Raw genomic sequence first — 14,560 nt, forward strand, 5'->3', positions numbered from 1 at the left:
CGGTGACATGACGACAATCGGGCTTGGCCAGCAGGTGGCGTCACCGGCCGGGCTGAAAGAGCCGTTCATCCCAGGAAACCAAATCCTGCTGCTGTCCCCTGTCCTCCTTTCCAGCACGGACCTCACTCCACTACCTGCGATCCTTTCCCCGAGAGGACTCCCACCCTGACACCCGCAGCGTGGGGTCTGCATTGCCCACGGGTGTCGCCACGGTGCTTCTCCCTTGACCCCCCCCCAACCTGTCCCCAGTTCTGCCCCGGGGAGCATCTCGGTTCCAAGTCCCTGGGGGCCGCTCCTTCCCCGTCTCCTCCTCTTGGCTCCAGGGTAAGCTGCCAGGCAGGATGAACCCAGGAAAGGTTCATGACACAGGGCAGGACAGCTGTCTTAGCCTGGGCGTAATAACAAGAAAACCCAAACACTTTTCTTCTTCTTTTTTAATAGCTAAGATTAAAAAAAAAAAACACCCCAAATCCAACAACCCAAAACAATCCCTTTGAATGTGCCTGGTCCCAGGTCCCATTTCCAGTGCTGTTCTGAAGAAGCTGCCTACCGGCAGCTCTGGGGTCCTGTTCCTGGGGACAGCCCAGGGATGAGCAGAAACCATCCAGGCCTTTATCCCAGCACCTGGGACAACCAAGGACTGACTTCTCAGGAAGACCACCAGGACTGTTTTTAAGACATGTGGTTGCCCTGGGAGGAAGATTTCCCTGGAGTCTGGGTTGAGGGCTATTTCTTGTGGAGAAACTTCATTTTATTGCCTAAAAAAAGAAAATGAGAACATTGCATCAGGCAGACAAGAGGAGCCGAGTTAAAATCGTGCCCTTTTCACACCAGCTGTGGTGTGGACAACTGGGGCTCCCACACCACCTCCGAGCTTCACCCCAGGGCCCAGGAGAAGTTGGGGGGGATCCCCCTGCCTGGGTGCCCCCTGCACTCATGTGCCTCCCCTGTGAACAGGGATCTTTTGAAGGGAAGACTGTCAGAGCTGCAGGCTGTCAGTTGCTTCTGAAATGGTGACACAGGAAGCATGGACTGTCACGCCTCCCTGGGAGCCCGGCCTTGCAGGAGGTCAGCGGTCCCTTCCCAGGCACCGGCCCCCTGGGTGAGGCTCCAAGCAGGACCCTGCAGGTCCTCCGAGGCGCTGGCCTCACCGGGGCCTGCTCTCTCCCTCCCTCACGCTTTTCACTTTCTTCTCCTCGTCCATTTCCTAGCAAGGGCCTGTTTTGGCTGGTTAAACTGCAGTCCTTGCTGAAATTTTTACATTTCCACTTTTCAGGGTCATCTGGAGACTGGCCCAGGTCTCTACCGCCAGGCCCCCTTCTCTGGTTCCATTCATCATACTTCTAAGCCCCACTCCCCAAAACACTGAAGATGTGGGGGGTAAGAGTGAAAGAAGAGCAACATAGCCGGGGCCCAGGAGGGCAGGGAGAGGGCTGTGTGTCCTTAGCTTCCGCTCCGAGGACAGGGCAGAACAGGAGGGTGGTATGATGCCAACTGGGCCCAGTGGGCGCAGGCCTGAGTTCAGCGTCATGAGCCCCGGCCCCGGTGGCAGGAACTGGCCAAGACCCCATGGCCCCGGGGGCTGCTGCCGGGAACCTAGACCCCTGGGCCTCACCTAGTCCCTTCAGGAACTTGTTGACACCGCTGTGTTCTCCGCTGGGGAGTGTTTCCAGGTACTCCTGGGCTCGGACCTCAAATAGACCTGTTAATGAGAGAAATCCCAACCGCTTTAGCTCCTTCTCTTGGTGCTTCTGCACGCGTTCGTTTCCTTACTGCCTCAAACAAGAGAAACCTTGCTGCTGAGACGGAGCTGCTCTATAAACATGCTCTGAATCGTAAGATTTAAAAGGTTTTTTTCCTGACCTTATAATTGCCCAGCCTCCTGTCTTTGGAAAGCTGTAAAGCTAGCTCGTGCATGAAGTCCTATTTTTCCTGAACGAACACCTTCCAAGCACCTGCACTGTGTCAGGCCCCTGGTTTCAGAGAAGAACCAGATGGTCCCGGTCCTTCCCTTCTCCTTGAGATCTCCCGTAAGAGGGCCCCTGGCAAGTGGCCTGCCTCCTGGGAGCCTGGCTGCTGTCTAGGGACTCAGGAGGGCGGGGTGGGCAGGTCACCTCAGCGGGCAGGGACCTTCAGTTCTCGACCAGGGCTGGAGCCTCAGGCTACTGTCTTCATCTCCCCCTGATCTTCTATCAGACAGTGATCTGTGGGTGTACCCGGCAGGTCTTCTAGTGAATTCTTTCATCAGGAGTTGTGTGCCTCCTCCTAGGCTCCAATCCACCTTCTTTTGTCTCTCCGGATACCCTTGTCAGAATCATCTGAAGTATGACAGTCCCCCTTTCTGCAATGCACAGAGCTCTGGGGGTGTGGAGCTTTGCTGCCTTAGCTCAGGGTCTGCAATTGCGGGACCAGAGGACACCCAGGCCTGGGCCAGCTGCTCCCGCATCCCCGACCCTCGTCACTGGGTGGCCTCTCCTCGGGGTTAATCATCTATCTCTCTGGTCCTCTGGCCTAGCTCCCACCTGGGGCAGCCTTTCCTGATATTTCTAGCTTTCAGATTCCCCAAACGACTTCAAGAGCATGGAAGAAAGAGACAGGAACGGTTTCATCCTCTTTCTCACACTTCCCGGTCCTGATTTCTAGAGGCGTGATGGAACCCAGCAACAAGGACAGGGACACTGAGGGAGACAAGGAGAACCTGAGGAGCAGGGGACGGGGTGGGTGAGTGTGTGTGTGTGTGGACAGAGGGCCCTCGGGCTCCCCAGGCTGGGGGGGGTGGGTCTCTGCTGTCCTCCTTCCCCACGGCCAGCCCGCTGGGTGTCGGTGGCAGCACATGGAGCAGAGGGTGCGGGCCAGCCTCTCCTCCTCTGTCCAGCCCCAGGGCCCAGGGAAGAGGGGGAGGAAGGAGGGCAGAAGGGACAAGAGGATATGGAGGAGAGATGCCACAGAGAGAGGAGGGAAAGGGTGTCCCTAAGAGTCTGGTCAAGCTGGGGAGACGAGGACAGAGGAGAACTCGCACCAGAACTGGAAGTGGGGTTCTGGGCGTGGGGAGGAGAGGGAAAGCGACACCCGAGGAGACGGCAGGGCCCCCGACCTTTGGCGTCCTGCCGGCGCAGCTCCCGCTCCTGGATGAAGCCCCGGAATGTCTGGGTCTCCATGAAGACCTCCAGGAACCGGCGGAGGCTCTTGGAGGAGACGGCTTTGCGGAAGGCCTCTCGCTGCAGCTGCAGGGTCCTTTCCTCGCGCTCGCCCACCGTCAGGAACAGCGAGTAGTGGCCCACGATCTCCACGAAGAAGCGGACAAAGGCTTCAGACACCACCTCGTTCAAGGGGCTGGACTCAGGGCCTGAGCAGAGCAGGGGAGGACCAGGACCGCTGAGGGCGGAGGCAGAGCCTCTGGGATAAGCCAGTCAGAAAAGACAAGGATGCTATTCCAGGTTCCTGGAAGGCCGACCGTGATGATCCTTGAAAGAGGTTCCCCACAGTGAGCCTGTCATTTCTTCCCTACCTTTAAACAGATTTTTTAGAGCTAAACTGGGGGTGGGGTGGGAAAGGTTTTTCCTACAACTCGCTGCTGAAGGGGATGAGCGCCAGCCTCTCTCCTTGTACACCTCGCTGCCCATTTTCCGACTTAACCCGATGTCAAGTAGACATGCCCATAGTCCACTGCTCCCTGACTCCAAGGATGGAGGCGGGGGTGCAGTCTGGGAGGTGGCTGAGCATTTACCTCGCTTGCCATCCGGGGGCCCATCATCCTGCTCACTAGCCAGGTCATTCCTCTGCTCCAGAATGTGTTCCAGGGCTACCTGAAGCTTCCGGGGCAGAATGGAGTCCTCATCGTCCATCTGTAAAACAGAAAAAACGGGAGTCATTGTCCCAGCATTTCCCGGGACGGTGGCTGCACCCTGGCCAGATGTACACAGCGGATTCTTCAGGGCAGGCCCGGCACGGTTCCTGGTTTACTGGAGAGAACGCAACTTTGAACCAGAGGCTTGAATCTTGATTCCACTCTTAACAAGCTACAGGAGCCTCAGCTTCCCCATTTGGTAAAACGGGTTACCTCACTGTGAAGATTAAATGCAACAAATAAGATGGCGATGTATGAAACTGAAGAAGATATAAAATAAATGGAAAGATATTCTGTGTTCATGGATTGAAAGAATAAATAGTTAAAACGGCCATGCTACTCAAAGCCATCTATAGATTCCATGCAAATTCCTATGAAAATTCTAATGATGTTTTTCACAGAAATAGAAAAAAAAAATCCTAAAATGTGTATGGAACCATAAAAGACTGAATAGCCAAAACAATCTTAGGAAAGAAGAACAAAGCCGGAGGCATCCTAAGTCCTGATTTCAAACTTTATCATGGAACTATAGTAATCAAGACAGTATGGGTGTTATTGTTCAGTCGCTCAGTCCTGTCCAAGTCTTTGCATCCCCATGGACTGTAGCACGCCAGGCTTCCCTGTCCTCCCCTACCCTCTCCTGGAGCTTGCTCAAACTCACGTCCATTGAGTTGGTAATGCTATCTAACCATCTTATCCTCTGTTGTCCTTTTCTCCTTCTGCCTTCAGTCTTTCCCAGCATCAACTGGCATAAAAACAGAAACACAGACGAACAGTGGAGGTCAGGGAGGCCTGGCACGCTATAGTCCATGGGGCTCAAAGAGCTGGACACGACTGAGTGACTGAACAACAACAAGATAAACAGAACAGAATCGAGAGGCCAGAAATAAACCCATTCATATACGGTCAATTAACACTTGACAAGGGCGCTGAATATTCAAGGGGAAAAGGGTGGTTGCTTACCTAAATGGTACTGGAAAAACTAGACATACATATACGAAGGAATGAAACTGAACCCCTATCTTGTACCTCTCCCCCAGATTATGTGGATTTAAAAAAAATGGATCACAGACTTAAATGTAAGACCAGAAACTGTAAAACTGCTGGAAGAAAATACAGGTGAAAAGCTATTTGACACTGATCTTGGCAACGATTTTTGGGGATATGACACCAAAAGCACAAGCCACAAAAGCAAGAATTAACAAGTCGGAGTCCACACTGAAAAGCTCCTGCACAGTCAAACGACCAGTCATCTAAACAGAAAGGCAGCCTCTAAAATGGGAGAAAGTAAGAACACACACACATACGTATATTCGCACGATGGAACAGTATTCAGCCACCAAAGAAAGACATACCGCCTTTGTGACTACACTCATAGGCCTTGAAGACATAATGCTGAGTGAGGTAGACCAGGCGGCAAAAAATAAATACTGTGCGTTCCCCCTTATATGCGGAATCTAAAATACTGAACTCAAAAAATTAATTAAAAAACTGAACTCACAAAAACAGAGTAGAGAGGTGGTTACCAGGGGTGAGGGGTGAGGAAAAGGGCAAATGTTGGTCAAAGGGCACAAATTTCCAGCTAGAAAATGAGTAAATTCTGAGGCATCTAATGTCTAGTTTGGTGACTATAGCTCAAGTACACTTAAACGTTATTGAGAGAGTAAATCTTAAGTGCTATCCCCCCCCACACAGGTAATTATGTGAGGGGATGGAGGGGTTAACTAATTGTATTGTGGTTCTAATTTCTCAACGTATATGTATATCAACTCATCATGTTGTACGTCTTAAATTTAAATATGTTATTTGTCAATAACAGCTCAGTAAGGCTGGGAGGAATTAAATGCAACACAATTAACTTGAGAAAGTTCCCTGCACCTAAGTGGCTACTCATTAATTGTTTCCCAATGCTCCACCCCGCAAGGTGGCTAATTCTGATCAGGGGGCTTTGGTCAGGGCAGATGACCAGTATGATTGAAAGCTGGCTTTATGATCTGGGTCTCAGAGCCGGAGGGCAGTGGGGATGGGCCTACCCAGAGGGCCCTTGGAAAGTGAAAGTAGATGGAGCTAATAATAAAAAACAGCATTATCATGCATAACTTTTCAGCAGCCACTCCAAGTTTATTTATTTGGCCATGCCACGGAGCGCGTGGGTTCCCCCACCAGGGACTGAACTGCACCCAACCCTCATTCTCTGATAATGAAAGTAGTTTATGACCATTATAAAAAATGTATGAAAATATTAAAATAATCTAAAATTGCTCATAATCTGTCTCCTTTTCAGTCTCCCACTCTAAGACAACCAGAATTGATGTTTTGATGAGTTTTCCTTTCTATCTTTCTATATATATGTATTTTTCCCCTCATTTCTATCCTTTAAAAAACAACATCAGCAAAGTAATGTATATAATTTTTATCCTGATTTTTCCACTTCGTATTATATCATGAAATTTGTTGCCAAATATTTAAAGGCATGTTGAAAAAGGTTAAGTGTCTACAGTTATAACCTATATAAAGATTCTATCAGCAAACCATTTTGTGACAGAGCCCATGGGAATCAATCCTTTGTCCAAACCCCTCTTCTTTGGCCCCTGCCTTCTGTCCTGTCCTCAGTCAAGCCCTGGCCGGGGACTGCCCCAGCCTGCTGGCCTGCTTTGGGATTCCAGGCCCACCACAGGGCTGCAAAGGCGAGCTCTAAACATCAAAGAGGTGCAAACAGAGCAAGCAGTGGTTGAAGCTGGGTTGCTTCCTACTCACCTGCCTGAGGAACCGATTGTTGACGAGGTCGACCACTAGGACCTACGAGGTGAGGAAAAGGGACTGTTACTGTTAGCAGGGAGGGCTTCCAGCATATAGAGACGGACTGTTAACCTTCTTTCTTTCTTGGCACCCAGGGAGGCAGCCGGGTGGGGGTGGAGTAGGCCAATTGTGGTTTTCTGACATTGCCACTGAAGCCACAGATGATGAAGGGGGAGGCGGGGAAAAAGCTTTCCAGACATGCATGCTTTCAACACTGTAACCACAGGCTAGGATACATGTGGGCCAAAAGCTGGACTTCCTGCCCTGTTCCTGGACTGGCTAAGGCAGAGCCTCTCCGACTGTTTTTTAGCATGTGGGTCACTGAGTCAGAGAGGCTAGAGCCCCAGCTTGTTCCCATTCCACTGGATTCTGCCACCCCCGCCTGGCCTCCCCCTCCTACCTCCCAGTTACCCACTTAGTCTTGTCATTTCTCTTAATGGGATAAAAGGGGAGAGAACCAGAGGACTGGACCCAACGAGACAATAAGCCAAGCTGCAAGTGCTGGGCTTCCATGAGTCAAGGCTTTCAGGTAAAGCACTTTCGTCCTCCTTCCTCAGAGTGAGGCTGAGACCCGGGGCCACAACTAGGGAGAGGCAAGTGAAGGGACTAGGGCACAGAACTTAGGAAGGCGGCCACTCACAGGATCACACAGTGTGGACCACTGGCTATGATGGAGGACGAGTAGGGGGCCTGCATGCCCGCCGTCTTTCCACGACGGCAGGAACCACGGGCTGTAACACAGGAGCTGGGAGCTGAGAGGGGCTGTCCTTCCTTCTCACACCCTCTCCTGGGGGGGCGAACTGAGCCGTCTGCAGGCTCACAGGGCACCCAGGAAAACCCTCTGCAGTTCACAAACACACACTCAAAGACCTGAGTCTGCTGGTTAATCTTTAACAGGACTGTAGGACCACCTGGGCAATTAGAGGCGCTGCATTTCGGGACACCGGGAGGGTTCAGGCCTGGCTGTTCTGTGCAGCATCACTTAGTCCCCACGGTTCTGCTCTGACTGCTGGAAGCTCTCAGTACTGGAGACAGAAACCATTTAGAGAAAGGGGCTGGGACTCAATAATCATAGAGACGCTAAGCAGGGCTTTTCTCATTTGGATCCAGAACTCAATCCCTGAACACATTTAGCTTATTGCCTTTTTAACTGATACGAAAAACGACCTACTTATAGGAACAGAGTCCTTCTCAAGACTTTGTTACTGGCCCAAAGATGATTTCCAGTTACCATTAGCTCTTCGTGTGCTTTCTTCCCATGACAGAGGGGTGGACGGGGGAAGCGTAGGGCAGATGGCTCTTTACCTGACTGCTGCTGCTGCTGCTGCTGCTGCTAAGTCGCTTCAGTCGTGTCCGACTCTGTGCGACCCCATAGACGGCAGCCCACGAGGCTCCCCCATCCCTGGGATTCTCCAGGCAAGAACACTGGAGTGGGTTGCCATTTCCTTCTCCAATGCATGAAAGCGAAAAGTGAAGTGAAGTCGCTCAGTCGTGTCCGACTCTGAGCGACCCCATAGACTGCAGCCTACCAAGCTCTTCCATCCATGGGATTTTCCAGGCAAGAGTACTGGAGTGGGGTGCCACTGCCTTCTCCGCTTTACCGACTAGGTGTATTAAAATCGAGTAAATCGTTGGTTGGGCTTCCCTGGTGGCTCAGAGGTAAAGAATCCACCTGCCAGTGCAGGAGACACAGCTTCCCATCCATGGACTGGGAAGATCCCCTGGAGAAGGAAATGGCAGCCCACTCCAGTATTCTTGCTTGGGAAATCCCATGGACAGTGGTCCGTGGGTTTGCAAAGAGTGGGACACGACTCAACAACAGCAACAAATTGTTGACTGCAGCCTTTCTCAATGGGTGTACATGGCTGTAGGTACAGAGGGGAGACTGAGTCTGCACACAAGAGGTTCTGCTGAAGGTGACTTGGCAGGAGGGTGCCAACTCACAAAGCCATGGGGTCCCGCTACTCCCCTGACCCTGCCTGCGGGCAGAGCCACAGGCAGCCCCTTCCCCCTACCCCGGCCCCGACAGGGAGCTCACCTCCTCCAGCGGCAGCTCCCTGAGCAGCGGCAGTGAGCTGGTGAGCAGCCCGATGAGGAAGGGCGTTGGCGAGCACACGATGTCGATCATGGCGGGCGGCAGCACGGGGATGTAGGTGTGCTGCCAGGTGAAGGGGTAGATGGCCGCCACCATCGCGTGGCAGCACGTGGACAGGGTGCTGCGGCGGGACGAGAGGGGAGGAAGGGCCGCTTCAGGAGGCTGGTCCGCCTCCACGAAGACGCCAGAGAGAAGGGTTCACACGCCAGCCACACCTCCCCCAGCCACAGAAAAGCCCCAGACAACGAAAGCCTCCTTTCGCATGGGTGCTCCTTCTCTTAGTGAAGAGGCTTTGGCTTGGAGCCCACGTTCTCTCCGCCAAGTGTGAACACCTAGGTGTGGTCAGGGGAGACAGGGTGCGTCCTTCAGTGCTCAGGGGCAGCCGTCCGCTCCAAATGGCTCGGTTGTGTAAAAGCGAAATTCATATACTTCTTGCCCAGAATTCAAAACACAGAAAAATAACGTTGAGAGACAGACTCAGTCTCTTTTAAGGCAGGATGGTCACAGTGTAGCCTTGTACTGGCGAACGCTGAGCCTGACAATTGTGTGGGATTCACAAGGTTTTGCTCCGTGCCGGCATTTGTGCTCGGTTTGTGGAGTGAACGGGTGGATTACCTGGGAGCATCGCTTTATGTCATTTATGCGGAGCTGCAGCACAGTGGCGGCTGTCGGCTTCCGAGACGAGTGAGAGCAGACTTTCTCTTCTTCCTCGAAATCGCTTATCACGAAGTGAGCCTGCTCCCAGCGGTTCCCCTCTCCTCTCATCCTAATATGCTGTTTCTAAAATGCTATGGGGTTGGAAGCTCTAGAAGCTTGTTAGAAGTGTCTAATGCAAGAGTAAACCAAAGTGAGGGTCCAGTGGATTCGCCCAAGAGTATACCGGGTCATCTTCGGTTCCCTGTAACCAGCACTGCATCTGTTAGGACACCTTCTGAATGTTCGCCCTGGTTCTCAGCTGTGCTCTGTTCACGTCAAGTTGCAAGGAAGCAGAGTTCTGGATGGATGAATGAGCCTTTACTGCGTTCCCATGATGCCGTACACCTATAATCTCGTTGCCATAAAACTTTCCTGAGCCCATCAAAAAAATCACTTAGCTCTGGTTTACTTAAGAAGAAAAGAAGTGGACTAAAAGATACTGGCTAGCAAGTGAACTCAGCCAGGCAGAACGAGACACGTACTGTATGATTCCAGTTACACGAGGGACTTAGAATCAGCAAATGCATCGAGACAGAGTAGAAGGGAAGTTAGCAGGGGCTGGAGAAGGGAGAGGGGCACACTGTTGCTTAAAGAGGACAGAATTACAGTTGAGATGATGAAAAAGCTCTGGAAATGGAGTAGTGATGGCTGCAGACACTGTGAATGTGCTAAATGCCCCTGAATTCAACACTTACAGATTATTAAAATGGTAACATTTATGGTTATGTATATTTTACTGCAATAAAAAAGCAACCCTCCCCAAATAATTTAGATTCCTCTCAATCTAGTAAGTTCCTCTGAATCTAGCACCCCCTGAGACGTCCTTAACATATGCACTAACCCTCGTTTTGATCCTGCTTCCATTTGGGGGCTCCTAACCTAATAAGTGAAAGTGAAAGTTGCTCAGTCACGTCCGACTCTTGGCGAACCCATGGACTATACAGTCCGTGGAATTCTCCGGGCCAGAATACTGGAGCTGGTAACCGTTCCCTTCTCCAGGGGATCTACCCAACCCAGGGATTGAACCCAGGTCTCCCGCATTACAGGCGGATTCTTTACCAGTTGAGCCACTAAGGAAGCCAAACCTAATAACAGCCATGTTGAATCTTGTCCATTTACCAGTATGTCTCCTGACCTTCCTGTTCTCTCTCTTAGCAAATAATCAATCTCCTGACACTCACTGGAGTCATGAGATACCTCTCAGTAGTGGAGCAGCCACATATTTCATCGATACCTGGTCTTATGTTTTCTTTCAAATGATCGCCCTCAAAATGAGAAACATGCTACCCCAATATTTTGTTTGTTATCACTATAATGCCTCTTTATTAGCTGAGTAAGGGTGAGACAGACTAAGGTTTGGACTTATACCAAAAGAGCAACATCAATAATTCAGCCAGCAGTGGGCAGTGAAGTGACTTCTGCCTTTTAAAAGATCTTCTTGAACGCCATCTAGCAACTGAACAACAGACACCTCTCAATAGCACTCTGAGGTCGTAACTATTATTATCACCATTTACTCTTTAATAACTAGTAACGGCCTCTTTCTACAACTGAAATATTAGGTTACACTATAAAAATATTAGCAAATGTAGTTTTTAAACCTGTAAGTAAACCCTATCCATTATGTCAAATTAAATCCTAAGGCATTCAGACATGACACACACTTTTTTTTTCCATCCTGTAAATCATTGTTTTCTCTCTGGATTCAATAAACGTAAAGACTTAAAAATTGTCTTGAAAAGCATAGGAGCTTTATTTTTTAAGGCATCACTTTCTACCAGATAAGCCAAGAATGTTGATACTTTTGGTGAATTGCTGATCATTTACGTTTAATTTCCTTGATCTATAGATCACTGAATGGGCTGAATATACTTTGTTCTAAAACTCTGAATTTTTAGGACTAAGCTGTATTTGTGTGTGGCCAGTCTATAAAGCTGATCTGCTCAAGTATTATGGGTCATAACTTAGAAAACTAGAAGGACATCATAATATGAACAAGAATAGTTGTGTGTAGAGCAAGTTTTTTCGGACTATAATTTGCACCCTATTGGGGGTCCTGAAATAATTTCAGTAGGTTGTGATCAGTATCAAAAACAACTACAACAAAAAGAATGTAATAGAAAATAAGAGAGTATGATGCATTTTTTTCCCAACTGTAAATAACTATATGTATGTATTATGTGGGGTGTATATTAGGTCTGAATATAAAATGTATTTCTAATTGTGCACTGTAGTAAAAAGGCTTGGAAGCCAATGATTTTGACTAGAGAGCTGGGGGTGAGGTGCAGTGGGGACTGGGTAGAAAGAGATGGTTGAGCTGGAATTTTGTTATGTTACACCTTTTACTGGGATGTTGGCTTTCATTTCCAAGTGGCTAGTGGGAGTTCTTTAAAAGAGACCCTAAGAAGGAATTTCCTGAAGGAAGCCTTGTGTATGAAACCCACCTCTTTTTTTTTTTTTAGCACATTTGTTATTAAGCTCCTAAACATCACTTGGAGAAAGAATGGATCATGCAATGGTGTAGGTCGTGGACTCTGGCATCCATGGTCCCTTCAGCAAGTTTCTGAAATTCTCGCTTTTTTAGTCATGGGCTCCCCGAGGGACGCTAGTGGTGAAGAACCTGCCTACCAATGCAAGAGACGTAAGAAACTTGGGTTCATTCCCTGAGGTGGGAAGATCCCCTGGAGGAGAGCCTAGCAACTCATTCCATTATTCTTGCCTGTAGAATCTCATGGACAGAGGAGCCTGACCGGCCACAGTCCATAGGATCACAAAGAATCGGACACGACTGAAGCAAGTTAGCACTTTAGTCAAGTCACTAAAGGAGAATAAAAATGCAGCACTCATGTTTAAGAGTGCATTTACATTTCAGAGGTGTGGTTTAAGCATTTCTGACTCCGGGGAAGTTACAGAAGCACAGAATTTTAGACCTGGAAGCGATTTTAGAACTCCGGGAGATGGTGAAGGACAGGGAAGCCTGGCGTGCTGCAGTCCACAGGGTCACAAAGAGTTGGGTGCTCCTGAGCAACTGAACAACAGTGAACCCCAGGCAAAAAGAAGTTAAAGTAACTTCTGCATTCAGGGTGAGGGCAGGGTGGGGAGCGAGGAGTCCTGCAGATGGGAGAAGGTAGAGAGATACAGACTGAGGAATGCAGGCATGAAGAAGCATAGCCAGAAGCCTTTGGGTTTTTCTTGATTACTGCAATAGAAAAACAAGTCTGGGGACTTCCCCAAAGGTCCAGTGGTTAAGGCTTTGAGCTTCCAATGCAGGGGGTATGGGTTCGATCCCTGGTCAGGGAACTAACATTTTGCATGCCATGTAGCATGACCAAAAAACCCCAAATAAAAAGTTTTTTTCAAAGTCCAATTAAAAATTAAAAAAAGAAAAAGAAATCTGTGTAACTTTCTTTTTTTACCAATTCAGAGAAATGGCCTCCAACCCTTTTGCCTTCTTTTGGCCTCAGCCCTGGAGGGAGGAGGTCTGCAGGGAGTCTCCCCTTCTCTCCACTGCTGCTGTGCTTTGGGTCTCTGGCTGAAGCCCAGGGGTCTCGGAGCGGGGGGAGGGGGAGGGTGTGTGGCTCAGCTGCAGCGAGTGTGAACGAGCTGGGTGGGGAAGGTAGCTGGAACGAGTAGAGAACATGACGATAAGCAATGGCAGCACTAGATACACAGGGCAGGTAAAGAAATGTCATGGAAGAAGAAATGCATTCATTTAACTGGAACACAGGGAGCTGAGGGGCACGGGTACTCAGTCTGCTGTCGTCATTTAGTCGCTAAGTCGCGTACTCAGTCTCGATGGGGACAAATGACAACTCAACGTGTCACCTGTTGGCCATGTAGGTTGGTACTACCATTGTTGATTCTGCTAACAAGTGTTTTTTGTTTGTTTGCTTTTTAAACAGTCTGATCGCTGTTGCAGCTGGGTCCCCATGTTTCCCACCTGGTTTCCACTGCCACCTTGTTAGCTGGCACCTGCGGAGCACAGGCGTCAGGAGCCACCGAGAGGCAGGCGGTGCTGGCACTGTCGCATCCCTCTTGTTCTCCAGCTCCCTCCAATATTCTAAAACAGAATTCTGCCTCTTGAAACACTAGAAGGACAGGTCAGATTCTGCAAATAATACATCAAGTGGCAGCTGTTGAGGGGCTTCCCTGGTGGTCCAGTGGTTAAGAATCCCCCTTGCAATGCAAAGCACACCAGTTTGATCCCTGGTCTGGGAAGATCCTTCATGCCGCAGAGCAACTAAGCCTGTGGGCCACCCACAACTACCGAGCCTGTGCTCTAGAGCCGAGAGCCCCAACTACTGAAGCCCGTGTGCCCTAGAGCCTGTGTTCCTCAACAAGAGAAGCCACTGTGATGAGAGGCCTGCCCACCATGAGAGAGTAGCCTCTGTTTGCTGCAACTAGAGAAACCCTCCGTATAACAACGAAGACCCACCTCACCCCAAAAATAAGTGAATCTTAAAAAAAAATGGTAGAAGAGAAAAGAAGGGATTATTCTGAGTGTAGCTTGTTGAGATTTTATTCCCCGACCCATAAAGGCTAGAGGCGCTTCCATGGGGGCGGGCACTGCTAGGACTGGTGGTTTCTGAGGAACATGCAAAGAACAGTCTACGGTTCTAGGGATGCTAAGGATGACTGTGCAGGCTCGCTTGCCACTTAATGTGGAGCCTTCTGAGCATCTGCAGTGTTACAGTGTTTTTGAAGGAAGTTCTAGGAGGGAGCCCTGGCAGCTGGCTCGCATTACAGTGGGGGTGGAGGAAAGGAATGCTGGCCCCCCACAGCTGTGATCAATTTGCACAAAAGTGAGGGAGGGAGGAGATGCCCCAGTGGGAGGTTGGCTGGGCCACAAGGTTAAAAGATGGGCACAGGGGAGAAGGGTCAGGTCCCAGAATGCTTTGCTACTTGGTGGTGGTTCCTGAGGGTTGAAGCATTAGTCCAGAGACACCAGGATATACTTGTGAGCACTCAGATTCTCCTGGAGAAGACGCCTCCGTTCTGGCTGCTACAAAGCCCTGTGCCGTATGTGTTGTTTTTGTTTAATCGCTCAGTCGTGTCTGACTCTTTCCGATTCCATGGACTGCAGCAGGCCAGGGTTTCCTGTCCTTCACCATCTCCGGAGTTTG

At 49.9% G+C, this 14,560-nt stretch overlaps 1 protein-coding gene across 3 annotated transcripts in view; it reads right to left on the reverse strand.

Moving 5' to 3' along the window:
* Positions 1 to 416: 416 nt before the first annotated feature.
* Positions 417 to 14,560, reverse strand: part of DENND2A (DENN domain containing 2A) — a gene marked incomplete at its 5' end in the record, with an annotated part of 49,312 nt that continues 35,168 nt past the window's right edge. For all 3 annotated transcript variants that reach the window (XM_045166470.1, XM_045166469.1, XM_045166468.1), the window contains 6 exon segments: positions 417 to 758; positions 1,616 to 1,702; positions 3,095 to 3,346; positions 3,728 to 3,845; positions 6,605 to 6,646; positions 8,685 to 8,862. In XM_045166470.1, coding sequence (XP_045022405.1) covers positions 727 to 758; positions 1,616 to 1,702; positions 3,095 to 3,346; positions 3,728 to 3,845; positions 6,605 to 6,646; positions 8,685 to 8,862 — 709 coding nt within the window.

The sequence above is a fragment of the Bubalus bubalis genome, chromosome 8 (genome assembly GCF_019923935.1).
Source record: "Bubalus bubalis isolate 160015118507 breed Murrah chromosome 8, NDDB_SH_1, whole genome shotgun sequence".
NCBI classification, from domain to species: Eukaryota; Metazoa; Chordata; class Mammalia; order Artiodactyla; family Bovidae; genus Bubalus; species Bubalus bubalis.